The sequence below is a fragment of the Pygoscelis adeliae genome, unplaced genomic scaffold (genome assembly GCF_000699105.1).
Source record: "Pygoscelis adeliae isolate BGI_AS28 unplaced genomic scaffold, ASM69910v1 Scaffold47, whole genome shotgun sequence".
In the NCBI taxonomy this organism is placed as follows: domain Eukaryota; kingdom Metazoa; phylum Chordata; class Aves; order Sphenisciformes; family Spheniscidae; genus Pygoscelis; species Pygoscelis adeliae.
Genome location: NW_008825255.1, coordinates 98,649 through 113,522, shown reverse-complemented (window position 1 = coordinate 113,522; position 14,874 = coordinate 98,649). Strand labels below are relative to the sequence as shown.

The 14,874-nt window shown below is 42.7% G+C and overlaps 1 protein-coding gene across 1 annotated transcript; it reads left to right on the top strand.

Annotated features, from left to right (window-relative positions):
* The first annotated feature begins 140 nt into the window (after positions 1 to 140).
* Positions 141 to 11,511, top strand: PTGER4 (prostaglandin E receptor 4 (subtype EP4)). Its single transcript, XM_009329426.1, has 2 exons — positions 141 to 1,071; positions 9,363 to 11,511. Exons 1-2 carry the CDS (start codon positions 241 to 243, stop codon positions 9,954 to 9,956), a joined length of 1,425 nt encoding a protein of 474 aa, XP_009327701.1. The 5' UTR covers positions 141 to 240; the 3' UTR covers positions 9,957 to 11,511.
* Positions 11,512 to 14,874: the final 3,363 nt, after the last annotated feature.

Genomic DNA, 14,874 nt, shown 5'->3' with positions numbered 1-14,874 from the left:
AAGAGGCAGCCTCGGCTCCCGCGGCTGCAGTCGGTCGCTGCCGGACGGCACCCCACTTCGGCTCCTTTTTAGGACTTTTTTTCCCTTTTCTTAACTAAAATACACCACTTTTCTTTTTTTATTTTCCTTATTTCAATTTTTATTTCCACACTAGACTACCCCTTCCCCTTCCTTACTCTGCCTTTCCTTTTCGGACCCGCTCTCCCCTTCGCTTGACTCCCCAGCAGCAGTGTGGGCATCATGTCCTTCGACCCCACCATCAGGCCACCTGCAAACGGCTCCGCCAACGGGACCGCCAGCGGGGCCGAGGGCGGGAAGCCCCCCACCATCCCCACCGTCATGTTCATCTTTGGTGTGGTGGGCAACCTCATAGCCATCGTGGTGCTCTGCAAGTCCAGGAAGGAGCAGAAGGAGACCACTTTCTACACACTGGTCTGCGGTCTGGCAGTCACCGATCTCTTGGGGACCTGCCTGGTGAGTCCGGTCACTATTGCCACTTACCTGCAGAATCGCTGGCCAGGAGGACCAGCACTGTGTGAGTACAGCTCCTTCATCCTCCTCTTCTTTGGACTCTCTGGCCTCAGCATTATCTGTGCCATGTCTATAGAGAGGTACCTGGCCATCAACCATGCCTATTTCTACAACCATTATGTAGACAAGAAGCTGGCAGGGCTCACACTCTTCGCCATCTACGCTTCCAACGTGCTGTTCTGTGCCCTCCCCAGCATGGGGCTCGGCAAATCTACGTTGCAGTACCCTTACACTTGGTGTTTCATAGACTGGCGAGCAAAGGAGGCCATCCATGCAGCATATTCCTACATGTACGCTGGCTTCAGCTCCTTCCTAATCATGGTCACCGTGATCTGCAACATCCTGGTGTGTGTGGCCCTCATTCGCATGCACCGCCAGTTCATGCGACGCACGTCCTTGGGGACAGACACCCCCTCCAGCCGTTTCTCTGACTTTCGCAGACGCCGGAGCTTCCGTCGGATGGCTGGAGCAGAGATCCAGATGGTTATTCTGCTCATTGCCACTTCCTTGGTGGTGGTCATCTGCTCCATTCCTCTGGTGGTGAGTAACGTTTTGCAACGCTTTTTCTTTTCCATCACCCGCACCACTGAGTCTTTTCTCTTCCTAGCCTGTGCTTGTAGGACAGACTCCTCTATTTAGCTGGTGCTGCAAACTGTTATCATAACTTAAAGGCTGTTAGCATACATGCATGGTGAGAGAAAGTTGTGTTGATTTATATTTACAAGAAAAGAAACGCTTATCCCAAGTCCTGGGCTCCTTTGATTGGTAAAAATACAGCACCAAAAATTCTCAATAATTTTTCTAGTGTTTAACTGCAATCCACACTGCAAAAATCTTACTGAGAGCTAAAGGCAATTTAAAGTTCACTTCCAAAATTAATTTGTGATGAGTGAGGTTTGGGTCTGGCCTGCGTTTCTGGATGTTTATTGTGTTCTAAAAATGTGCACGCTCTTGCTGAAGGGTACAGTGGTCCTTGATATGCAGAAGGGTACAGCAGTCCTTGATGTGCGGAAGGAGGAGAGAGCTCTGTTCACTCGGTACCAGCAATGAGCAGAGTGCTTCGCACCCAAAACCTGAGCCGAGCTTCCCCTCCTGAGGGATTCACCCACCGTCTCTGGGGTAGACCCCACACTCTTACATCCTTCCAGCAGCTCCCCCAGTATGGGAGGAGTAAACTCGGTGGAACCACCCATCGCTGTAATTCTCAGTTAAATGAGAGTTGGAGGAATCTGGCCCACATAAACCTAGAGATCATACCGAAATGTCGGACAACATTACCACTAACCATTTGCTAATATTCTGAAATGGCTGATGCAATTACTGTTATTGAATTGAATATGCAGGATCCACTTATTTCTATTCCTCCACCTTATCTCCAAGGAAGACCAAAACAATCCCCACCAGCTGGAGGCTCAGTTCTTGCTTTCCACCCACCATAATAAAACTTGGTGAACTTCTCTTCTGGCTCAGAGACATTAAAAAAATAGCTGGCTTGCCTTATTTGCCACCTTCAAAAACACAGTGTAGGGAGCCAAGCAGCAGTTGCCAGACAGAAAGTGTTTTTAGAAGGATCGTTTTAAGGGGGTTTGTTGTCGGTAGGGTGATCCCTCTGTGGTAGAGGGGCTACAATGTCTGTGAAATACAGCTGGCCAGCTGGGGATGCAAAACAAATAATGTATGCCGTGGTAAGGAAGTTTAGAGAAGTACATGTGAACAGGACTCGAGAGGTCAGCGAGTCCGTCCCCCTGCTTCAGAGGAGCTGTAATCGCAAGGGTCGGGCCAGTTTGGCCACATTACTAACATAAACGGGAGCCAGTGAAGTGTGGCTGCGCTGCAGCACCAGCGCCCCGGCTGTTGCTGAAGGCTGTCTCCCGTCCTTCGGCGTTGTCACTTTGCATTGCACCGTGGCATGACCGAGCACAGTGCCGTGTGTTCATTGCTAGACATCTGAAGGAAGTCGAGAGGTGCTGTCTGAGCTGCACACAGGGTGTCTCCGGGAGGTGCACGTGTGTTAGATAGAAGAACCGCGCACAACCTGCCCTGCGGTCCAGCTCCAGAAACTGCAGGGGTAAGCCGACTTGCTGCACCGGGAGGCATCAGGTCATGGAGTGCCCAAAACCCCGATAGTACCATGGGTTGACTACTTAATTCGATTAATATTATAACAGCTACTTCACAAAAGAACAATATTGTGTTTTCAAAGGAGATGCCGGTAAATGCAGAGAATGGATTCTGGGAATGACATGCAGGGTCGTAATGTGATAGAGGGTATCATCTGATGGACTTCAGCAGTTTCAGAAAAAAGCCAAACCTTATCCCGTGGAGGAGCAGCTAGAGGAAGACTGAGGAGTCTGAATGTAAAATGCAAAATGAAATTGTTCATATCCATTTGGAGCTAGGCAGTCTTTTACAGAATACTGAAAAACAAAAAAAGGGAAAAATCAAGAGGGAGCGGTTACCAGAAAGGGAACTGGATAATTGACAGTTAAAATTAATGAACCTGGGTGGGGCAAAAGTTTTATTATTTAACAGTAGCTAGTGAAAAACTTGTATATAGCAGAAGGTATGTGAAGGTGCAGGTGATGAAGTTGTGTAGCTCTCTCAGATCTTGATTTCACTACTTATAAAGGCACAGTGTTACCTTGGGAGTGTTCCCATAAGTTAGCTTTTCCCTGCTAAAGCAGCACATCTTTTCTATATCTCCTGTGAGGTAAGAGACTGTCATTTCACTTAGATGGATGACTGAGAAAAAAAGGAAGCTTTCATCTTAAAAAAAAAAAACAAAAACCAACCAACCACATATATACACATCATCACAGTGTCCAGTGTGGTTAAATTTCTTCATTGTTAAGTACCTTATAAGTAATTTGCCTCCCCCTGAGGGAATAAACTATAGCCATATATGCTGCTTTGTGCCATGATGTACTGCGTTGTATGCCGCTGTATTAAGCACTCTGGTTGCATATAGACTGATGTTAAGAATTAAGATACAAACTCAGAGCAGTGACACCTTTATGCTATAAATCCCTAGAAAGAGCCACTAGCGGAGATAGGTAAATCATAATATAGACGTACGTTTTCATGACTCAGAGGAGTTTTAGGGAGCCCTCACCGAGGAGAGGCTCATCTGTAACAGGACAGCCTGGCAGTCATCAAGAATATGCAAGTGGTAAGGTGGTGGCGGCGGCATGATTCAGATACACAAAGCAGGCTCAGAGGGTGCTTTGTGACTGAAGTTTTCTGATGAGCTGACTTCCTACTGACGATTTCAGCTAAACCATCACTTCAGTCAAAGCAAAGCAACTTCTGAGAGAGAGACGTAAACCTGTAACATTTTAAAACTAACACTTTCACAACATAATAAAGAGGCAATCCAGCAGGCTACATCTCTTAGGGTTTGACAAAAAATTTTAAAGTCTTAAAATATTAAATAGCCCTGAAATAATGAGCAAAGGCTTGTCTTGATTTAAAAAGTGGTTAAAGAACAGCAAGCTGAGTCACAGAGAACAGCAGTTTTTAATAATGAGATGCTCCAGCACTCAGTTTACAAGTAGAGTTGTTTAGTGTCTTAATGATTTATTAATAAAATCAGCAAAATTTTACAGTGACAAGTGCTACAACAAAATTATGGGGGATTGTGCAAAACACCGAATGAACTTTACAGAACTGAAGGCTGATCAAATTTATCAAGGAAAGAAATGTTGAACAAAAAACATTAGTGAAAGGAAACTTTTGATGTAACCTGATGTGTTCTCAATGTGCAGAAAGTTATGTGAAAGACATGAAGAATCTGACAATAATTTAAAAATGAAAATGGAAAATACATAAACTGTGTGCTGACTCTTGGCTGCACTCCACACTGGTTACCTCATCTTTTAAAATATTGTGAGTTTTTAGAAAACAGAATTGAGATAGACTTATAAGCAGGGAATAAGTTATATTAGGAGGAATTTTGTCAGAATAGAGTAGAAATTATTGTCCGTCCTTTAAAAAAAAACCCCAAACTCTTTCAAGAGTAAATAGGCACACACTACTCAAAGTCTGTAATTCACTCCGGCAGTCTGTCAGATACTCTTAAGATTTTTAAGTGCATGATCTTTTTCTGATCCTGACCACTGAACATTGCTGTTAAATTACAGTGAAGTGGAAAATAAAATATAATGTTTCAGGATGTACATCTGGTTGCTTGCATGAAATAATCAGGAGTTTCTAACTTAATGTTTAATTGATCTAAAAGTTTGGATTTTCTTTTGGCTTGGTTGGTTTCGACTTTTCTTTTTAAATATCAGGGAATGTCCGCAGCCAACAGCAAGGTGGCAGACATGATTTTTGAGCAATGGAGTAGATACCAAGCAGACACCAAGCCCTTGAAAGGCAAAGGTTATTGGCTTGTAGAGCTGAAAAACTTGTTCCTGCTTACTACCGTACGGTTTTTAAATTTATCCTATCAGTATGTGGGGAGATTTTGAGGGCAGGTAGAAGCTATGAAGACAGTTACCAGTGTGACTGTAACTATACAAGTCACTTTATAGTACTTCACAGGATTAGAAATCATGATTTGCATCTGTAGTTAGTAAAAAGGAAAAGCAGCAAACAGCACACAGGACTCTGATCCTATAAGTACCTATTACTTGAGCATAAACTCAACATACCTTGGACCTATATGCTTCTTAACACAATTGCAAATAAACTGCTAGTATTTTTAAGATTTGTTGCCTGAATTCTACAGCTACAAAGTTAACATACAAAACTCATTCTTTTGAGATTTGAATTGTTCTAGTTTGCTTCTTTCTTTAATTAGGGTTTCAAATTGCACAAATTCCATTTACAGAAGCATCAGATTAGCATCAGATTAGCTAATTTAGTAGCGGATTCCACTTACTCGGCACTTACTTAGAAGATGCAAGGCAATATCCTTTATCATGCTACCTTGTGCAGCAGAAGGCTTGTAGCCAAAACAGGATGTATCTCTTGCTATTCTTGTAGATGATACATTAGTAAATGCTATTTCACCAGTATGTAAAGAACCTATAAAACTGACATTCCAACACATCAATTTTTACCTTATTGTGATTAAGATGTAATCCCAGCAATAGGTCTGAATTGATAAATGCATTTGACATTCTGGGGGGCTTCTAATAAAAGACATGGGACCTTTCTGGGAAGTAGAAACAGTTCTGTACAGTCCAAAGTGTTCACTAAATAAGTCCATTTTATGAATCTTTATGTGCTGCATAACTGTAAAAAGGAGATAAAGCATACAGAGATAACATGAAGCAAGCTGTGCTGTGCAATTAGTGATTGTCCTTTTCAGCCACAGAATCAGCACTTAAAGACATTTTTGTCTTCCCATAAAGTCTGCCAGGTAGACAGAGAAAGGTGAAATAGGTACCTCAATTTCATATGCTGCTTATCAAAAGAACAATCCCACTATTAAATCACTGATGTGTAACTATAGCTCCAAGTTTTAAAAAAAAAAAAAAAAAAGTCAGGTCTCCAGAGTTGGACTATGTACTTCTTCAGCTATCCTTAAAGCATGCCTTCTGGTTCTGTGATCTGCATGAATTTGTCAGCAAATACCCCTCCCTGTCACACCTTTAATCTTCCCAGTAATGAGGGCATTTAGTTGTATGAGCTGCTAGAAGGCCTCCACTCCCTCAACACTGTCCTTTGGACTCCTGGCTCTCAGGGCACATACCTGTCAAATCATCAACTGGTCAAATACATAGACCAGCATTTACACTTTCAGGGTGTATTCCCCTGCAAGGAAATCTCAGTACAGAAAGAGAAAATAAATGTTATGGCACAGGTTAAATCCCCTGGGGAAATTTGACCTTCATGTATTTATATATTTGACCTTTGTATATTTAGACATTTGATCTCTTAACATTTTGAAGGGGAAAAAAAATCTCACACAAATGGTCAAGTAGGTATTTCAAGAACAGATTTTAGCCAATGCCAGGCAATGCCACGTCAACTTATTTTTCAGCCTTCCAGGTTCAGGAATCCCAACTGGTGCGTTTCAGGTTTAACGCCGGTGTGGCTAATAGCAGCTTCACTGGCACAAGCTGATAAAGTGAGTCAGAAAACTTCTCCCCACCTGCAAAGTTAACCAGTGGTTGCCCATTTCTATTCACTAGCCTTCTCTGGGATGCGGCGGCTGCCCTTCAGCGCAGGGCAGGTGGCAGAGCTGCCGTCACCGTGGCTTTGGGGCGGGAGGCTGTGACCGTGGGACATCCGTGCCACCTAGCGGTGCGCTCAGGAAAGGTGTCGTCGAGTCGGATGAGAGACTGGCTTCCCTGCGCCCCCCCACCCGCAAATGGCAAGAGAGCTGCCCTGCAGCGCGGGGCGGGTGGCAGAGCTGCCGTCACCGTGGCTTTGGGGCGGGAGGCTGTGACCGTGGGACATCCGTGCCACCTAGCGGTGCGCTCAGGAAAGGTGTCGTCGAGTCGGATGAGAGACTGGCTTCCCTGCGCCCCCCCACCCGCAAATGGCAAGAGATTTTAATTAAGGGCATTTTTAAGGAATCGTCAATGAATACCAGCCAAACTGTAGGTATTTACAAATTTTGGCATCTGGAGGGGCTGGTCTTCTCTCGGCCAGTGACACATGGAATCATGTAGTGATGGATATTGGATAGGAGGCTAATATAAAATAAATAATGAAAAAAATTAAAGTGAGTAAAGCTTAATAATAGAAAAACCCATAAAAATAAGTTCAATATACATAGGAATACTCTTTGAAGTACTTGAATTGCGCGTTTGGCTTAACAGAAAAATAAGGTTAATAAATTGGTTGTCAAAAAGACATCTGCAGTGTTAGAAATCATTAGGGCAGTAACTGAGAATAAAAGTCAGATCATTATATTGCTGTATAAGTTCAAGATTTTCCCATATTTTGAACTTTGTGGGCAGGTTTTGTTACCCATAAACCTAGAGAAAAATACTGAGAAAGAAAATACAGGCAATCATCGATTTGACAGTCGGTTTGAGAGAGACTATATGCATAGGACTTCCAAAGAGGGACCCTGCATTATTTTAAACACACTTCATTGATAGCTTTGGAGCACACTCAATTTCTGAATTCTGACAAGCCAAATGCCACCACTTTGCCCTGCTGCAGAAAAATTTCCCCAGACAGAATTGTGAAATTTTTCACCAGACTTGCACAGCTTCACATGCAGAACTTCTAATAAAAAAGACTTACGAGGGCAGTTCTACTTTGGCTCATTTATTTAAACGCTTGTCTGCCTCCTTGTCTGTAACCTCCTAGCTAGGCAAGACTTGACTCATTTCAGGAGTCAAGGATAAGATTTTAAAACCCTCATAATTTTGCTACTAGATTTTTACTGTATCAGATAGGAAAATAATTAAGGGATTTATTTTGACTTACCTTAAGGAATCTGAAGAGAACAGTATCTTCCATTATCAGTTCTTTTCAGTGGCTTTCCTCAGCCTTCCTGTAACTGGACACTGCATAGGTCTTGCTAAAATGGAGAACAGCTAGTTGAGACTGATCAACACAACAAACTCAGATGATGCCATCCTCCTTAGTGACACTGGGAAGATAACAATTGATATCAAAGAATTGGACTGTGCCTTACTCACAGTAGGATTTACAAAAGTGGCTTCTAAACCAGGAGAGGGACTAGTGTTACTGCTTTTTTTCTTGGATTCAAAGGAATAAGCTGAAGAAGACATTTCTGTGTAGAAGACAGGATCCTTTAGTCTTAAATTTTGTGCATGATAAACTAAAATTGCTAATTAGTCACTTCATGCAGCAGCTTCAACATAGAATCATAGAATCATTAAGGTTGGAAAAGACCTATAAGATCTTCAACCGTCAACCCAACACCACCATGTCCGCTAAACCATGTCCCTAAGCGCCTCATCTACCCGTCTTTTAAATACCTCCAGGGATGGTGACTCAACCACTTCCCTGGGCAGCCTCTTCCAATGTTTAACCACTCTTTCAGTAAAGAAATTTTTCCTCACGTCCAATCTAAACCTCCCCTGGCACAACTTGAGGCCATTAACATCTTAAATTCTTGACCACTTCATCAGTATTTTTATGCTTTTGTAAGTAGAGCCAAAATGCTGGGTCACGTAGGAGAGCAGAGCCCTCCAGTCCAGTGCTGCAGTCGTCTCATCATCTTGACCTATTACAAATCTCCTAGCTGGGGGACCTTCTTTTTTTTTTTTACATTTCTTTTTTCCAAACCATGCTGCAAGCAAGCAAACAGTTGAGGGTATACAAACAATTCCAGTAAGGACAGGTACCAGCAAAATGCATTTCTAAACTCAGGAATCGACAGCTCTGGACTTGTTTCTAGAGTGTAGTGTACTTAGATTATAATCCGTGTTTCAGTTTGTTTCTAAAAAACCAATTATTAGACTTTGCTAGAGGAACTGATTGTCCAGGTCTCCTCAGTCAGATATCTCTTTGCAGGTGGTGTAGGACTCGAGGTATACCAAGGAAGCAGGATACAGGTCTACATCTTTGCTCCTGAGTTCTATCAGGAAAAAGGAATTTTTAAAAACATCAGCCAAAAGTTGGAGGTTCAAGGATTAATTATGAGGGGAAGGAGAGAGAAAGAGCCATTCCTTTCCTACCTGTAACAAAGCACGCCAATTTATAGCAGATCTTCTGATTTTTTTGCTATTTCAGAAAATAAACTCACAGCTGCCAATCTGAGATGCCTGGCCTTGCCAGCCTCTTCTCTTGTCGTAGCTTGCAGCAGCAAACCTAGACCTCTGCTTTGAAATGTAAACTTTGAATTCCTGATGTAATTGTATAATTGTGTCTTTCTCTTCCCCCATCTCCTTGGGTAGGTCCGTGTCTTCGTGAACCAGCTGTACCAGCCAGAATCAGTGAGGGATGTGAGGCAAAACCCTGACCTGCAAGCTATCCGCATTGCCTCGGTGAACCCCATTTTGGACCCATGGGTCTACATCCTCCTCCGCAAGACTGTGCTCAGCAAAGCCATTGAGAAGATCAAATGCCTCTTCTGCCGCATTGGAGGGGCTCGGAGGCAGCACTCAGGGGGCAATTTCAACTGCGTGGATGGCCGCAGGACCTCCTCAGCCATGTCAAGTCAGTCACCCTCCTTCATATCTCGTGAGCTGAGGGAGATCAGCAGCACCTCACAAACGCTGCTCTATCCTCCAGAGTTAAGTGAAAGCAGTGTCGGGGGTCGCGTGCTGCTTCCAGGCCCCAGTGCCAGCTTGGCTCAGTCTGACACCACGTCAGTAAGGACACTGCGTAGCTCGGAGACCTCGGACTCTTCACAGGGGCAGGACTCCAAGAGTGTCTTCCTGGTGAATGAAATCAGGTCTGGTGGGGGGGTCAGCTCTACATCCAAGGGCAGCCCTCTCCAGGTCACCTTCCCCACAGAGACATTGAATTTATCAGAAAAGTGTATATAGATAGCCGTGAAAGGCATCGACCCTGGGGATACTTCCTGATATATTGGAAAAACTGGTGCAATAGATAGGTGTTCTGCCTATTCGAGGGGAGAGGGGTTCAGCTGTGCTTCAAAGGGCTATTTTTGTCTTGCCATGTGATGGGTACATTTGTTTTAGACTACTGAGGACTGTGTGGAACAGACACTGCACTTGGGCCCTGCTATCAGAAATGGTACAAGGCAGGTCTAATGGGACTGGAAACATGAACTGCTTTGTCTTGTTCTGGGACACAGGAGAGCTACGGGGCCTCTGAAAATAGAAAGACCCATCATGTTCTTTTTTGTTTCTTTCCCTTTCCAAATCTGGTAGAACTGTGTTTTCTCTCCCCATGGTTGCTCAGCTATCAAGAGTTTAAGCTTCTGGTACTAGAGCTGAATGTGAGGCAGCTGCTAGGAACTGGGCACAACTACTCTGAGAGCTGCCTGGGGCAGGATTTTAAAATGTCTCACTAAAGCATGAAAATGTGAATTTTTACTGTTGTATATATATCAGGATTGAAAATATTTAAAAGTCTATTCTTCTCTATGAGAAGTTTTTTTATTAATACAAGGTATATACAAACGATTGCCAGCCTTCTCTTCCCCCAGTATCTCCTGCTGATAAGACATTCTTGGGTTAGATTTGTTGTCCATGCTAGATTCACAGCTGATGAGGTAAATCTCTAGCTGAGAATACATAAGCACTTTCTGAGTGAAATGGGAATATATGCGCTATTAAGAGAGAAAAAGAAAACACATCCTTTCAGTTAAGAATATTTCTTTTCAGTATATGTACATACTAAGAAGCCAGACTTTATTTATGTGCTGAGAACGTTTCTCTGTATAACACATCCGCGCCTCTCCAAGTACTTCGGCCCACATTCTGCACACACTTAGGCACAAACTTAACATCGCCCATCAGAGCAGACCCTCTGCTGCCAGGGAGACTCCTTACATGTAAAGTTAAGGGCATATAGAAGTACTTTCAATATCAGGGCCTAAAACTTTCAACCCCTGGTTAATAGTCTTAATATTCACTTTAGTTAAAGCATCACTGATGTAATAAGGTATTTTTTCGTAACATTTATCATTTTACTTTAAATAGTAAATAGAATTTTATGACTGTGTAATCTGATACTCCATCAAATAAATGTACAAAACCGTGGAAGCAGAATCTTCATTTAAAAGTATAGGTTATATAGAAACATATCCTGGTCTTGCAGCCCTTGAAAATAATTTGTTCCTAGAGTTTTAATGGCAAACACACCACCAAAACCAGCTGTTAACCACTGACAAAAAGGAGTTTTGTGTTTTATGTTGTAAGGGTTAGATCTTGTTCCAGAAACACTGTTTATCACAATAATTCTGTACAGATATTTGGAGGATCTTTTGTTAAATACTAAGCATGTTATGCTGCTTGAAGTGTTTTCATGTGAAATGCTTTATTGTAATCTTGAGCCTTATGTTGATATGTTTAAGCAGTTGTACTGACCAAAGTAATTTTGGAGATTACAATTAAATGGAAATGTTCTGCTTGATTTCAGAAGTTTATATGAGTCTGCCATTCAGTGCCAACTCCTCACCTTAACAAGCCTCCCATCTTGGAATGCTTTGCGCTCAGCTGCTGTCAAAACAGACTTTGTTCTGTAAGTTTCCAAAACATCACAGAATGATCGCCATCAGCAAGAGGCAGCCATCATCAAAAATGTCCCCAAGAGCACCGATACACAGCCATGAAAATTCTTCATGCTAACAAACAAAAATAAAAAACTACACTCAATTAAACCTCAGGCCTGCTCCATTAACTTCCTTTAGCAGGGCAGCAGTGGAGCATATTTGCCTTGATACATGTAGAAAGTGAAGTTAAATCTCTACACAAGTATTTGCAGCAGTAGCCACTTTTCCACCAGTTTAGCTGGAGAGCAGTATTACTCAAGTTCCTGCTGCAGCTACAGATAAAGATCTGCCTGAATTCTTTGCAGTTAAACCACTTAACTATGGTCTGTTGCTTACTAGTGACCAACAAATAGAATACACTCATCGTACTTCCCAAGACAGGAAATAGTACCTGGCAGAGCGGGAAGGTGGGACTGCCACCTGCAGATACACCACCTATACCAATACCGGGCCACACCTTTGCAGCTGGCCTGAAGCAGCACACCAGTGTTACTGGTACTGTATGCAATGACAGAAGTAAATATCCACAGAGTATAATAAGTATTTAAATAAGCAAGGGCTTATTATTTTTAATTGTTTTTTATTGTTTTATTATTATTTCTCATTATTACTGATGAGAAGTACATGTGGTCTGGAAGAGCTTTAAGCAAGAACAGACCATCTTAAGTGGCTGACCTTCTAGCTTCCTTTAGCAAACACTTAGAATAAACCTGAGGTGTTCCTCCTGCCACAACAATGCTGGTGTGTCAGTAGTGGACTCACAGCACACATCGTCATCAACTCTCAGTAATGAACTTAAGGATTCCCAACCAGCCCACAAAGTCTCCTGAGCAATACTGGAATTGCCTGCCACAACTCAATGGCAGTACATGAAGACAAAATGGGAGCACCTCTACTGCCTAGCTGCAAACACAGATGGGCGTTCAGAAGTAGCCTGAGTAAAAGGACTGGGCAAGTGTGCCTTTGTTTAGGGTGACACACTATTAAGTCTCCCTCACCTGCCTGACAGCCCTGCTCAGCTTTGGCACCCTCCTCCATGCTGACTACAAACACATTACTGAATTATCTTCCTCAGCCTCCCTGAGCATAACAAGTCTCATAAAATAAAGCTACAAGTTTGTAGAGATTAGTCTGCCACGTGGAAGTTAAAAGGTTATTTTCCTGCTAGGTATTATGAGTAATTGCCATATGTTCAAAAGGTCTTGCCTTCTCACACGTAATAGCTCCCTTCCACTCCCGGCCCTGAGAGATCCATATACCCTCGAAACAGCCTGTCTTCACATCTGTATCCACCTTCCCCAGCCCTCAGTGTTCACTGAAAATGCACTGATTTGGCATTCAAAAATTCATCATACCAAAATTGTATCTCCCTGAATCGATCCTGCTAGTCCTGTGACTGGCAGTCCTGTTCCCTCACTTCCAGCAGTCTGTCCTGCCCACACGTCCCAGACCACCGCTTCCCAGAACTCCTTCCATTCAGAGGCAGACCTCCCACCCCATTACCATGCCCCAAAACCCAGCCCTAATTCATTTCAAGCCCCTGTCATGTGGCATGGCTTAGAGAATCTACCCACCACAGGCAGGATGACAACCAGTATCTGGAGGAGACAGTGGTTTCTATGAAAATTTGTAGATTAATTTGAATCTCTGGTCAACAATATAAGTTAGCCTTATGGTTGGGCCCAGGTTTAGGGTGTAGGATATACTGACAGAGCGCTTGGACTATTAAGGGTGGGCTGTAGGATCGTGTTTTAAATCAAGCTTATACATCTCTTCTGTCTGCAAGACTTGTGCTGCCTAACCCAAATTGGTGCTATAGGTGCAATGCCAAAGCACTAACAAAATCAATGTAATCCACTACCTTCAAATGGCACCGGTCACCGTCCTAACCAAGAAGCCTTCTACAAAGTTTTTAGTTCTGCTCCTAGACACAACTGCAAGTCTGTTCTACTTAAGGCAGATTTACTATTAAAGCTACTAAATACCACCAGACCTTTCCACTCCTAGACTTCTTCTAGGCCTTCCAGCTTTACCGGATCTGGAAACCAACTGAAGTCTAAATCACCTGCTTTCTGAACCCAAATAGTCAACGCATTCCCCACCTCTAATCTTTCCCCTTGATCATTTACCGTCTACAACCCTTAGAGCTCTTAGAGTTGCAGCTCTTAGAAAATCAGCCCTCAAAACCAGGCCAGCACATCTGGCAGGATCCAGCAATCATCCATGCTCATAAGCTCCTCCTGCTTCTTAACTAGCCCTCTCTGGAGATAGGACAGGCCAAGGACTCCAGTCCGTTCAAGAACATGCAAGATGATACCGACCTACAGTAAACACATGGTGTCTGCAACCTGCCAATAAACCAAGCCCACATGCTTCTGCTTTCCTGTGTCCCAGTCCTAACTATGCGTATTACAGTTTTATAGCTATTATATGACCTCAAAATAAATTAAGAGAGCACCTGCCCCCAACATTAGTTTTTACCTCCTTTCCCTTGGTTTTAGGATCTGGCAGACACTTACCTTGTATGGCCAGGTAAGTTTCCAATGCTATCTCTCTCATCTTGATCCCCAACACCAACAGATATTCAAAGACAACTTTCAGAAACTAGAAGAGTAGAGGAGACTGTTACATTTGCTTTTTTCCCCTCCGTAACTATTTTTGAAGTCCAGTCTCTTATGATATTATCAAATTAGAGTCACTGTTGTGTTATCTAATGCATACTTGTTTTACCCTCTAATATTGTCAGAAAGGATTTATTCTCTCTCAGTATAATCTATGTTTAGTTTTTTAAAGATACTTATCTCTGTCTGTAAGGATGGAATTCATCTGCCCTGTTTCAGCATTTGAAGTTAACTGCCAGTCAGTCACCTTCAGCTTCCTTTCTAGTCAATGGAAATAATTAGGCAACTTGGGAGGGTGATTCAACTAATTCTAAGATACCTATCTAACAAAAGGCACATGAATGGCCCTCTGAGGCTGTGTGTTTCTTTCCACTGGGTATAAAGGGATTCAAAGGAAAAAAATTATATTTAAATATTTAATTGTAGATTTTAAATTAAACAAAATTAATCCACCTAACGTACTGTTGTTGTTGAGATTTCCTCTTTAATGATGTCGCAACACTTCAGCATTTTAATATATGACTCATATGGAAGGCAAACACATGGAAGCTATTGCAGCCATTGCCACTAGTGATGATGAAGAACAATACAAATAAATTCCTG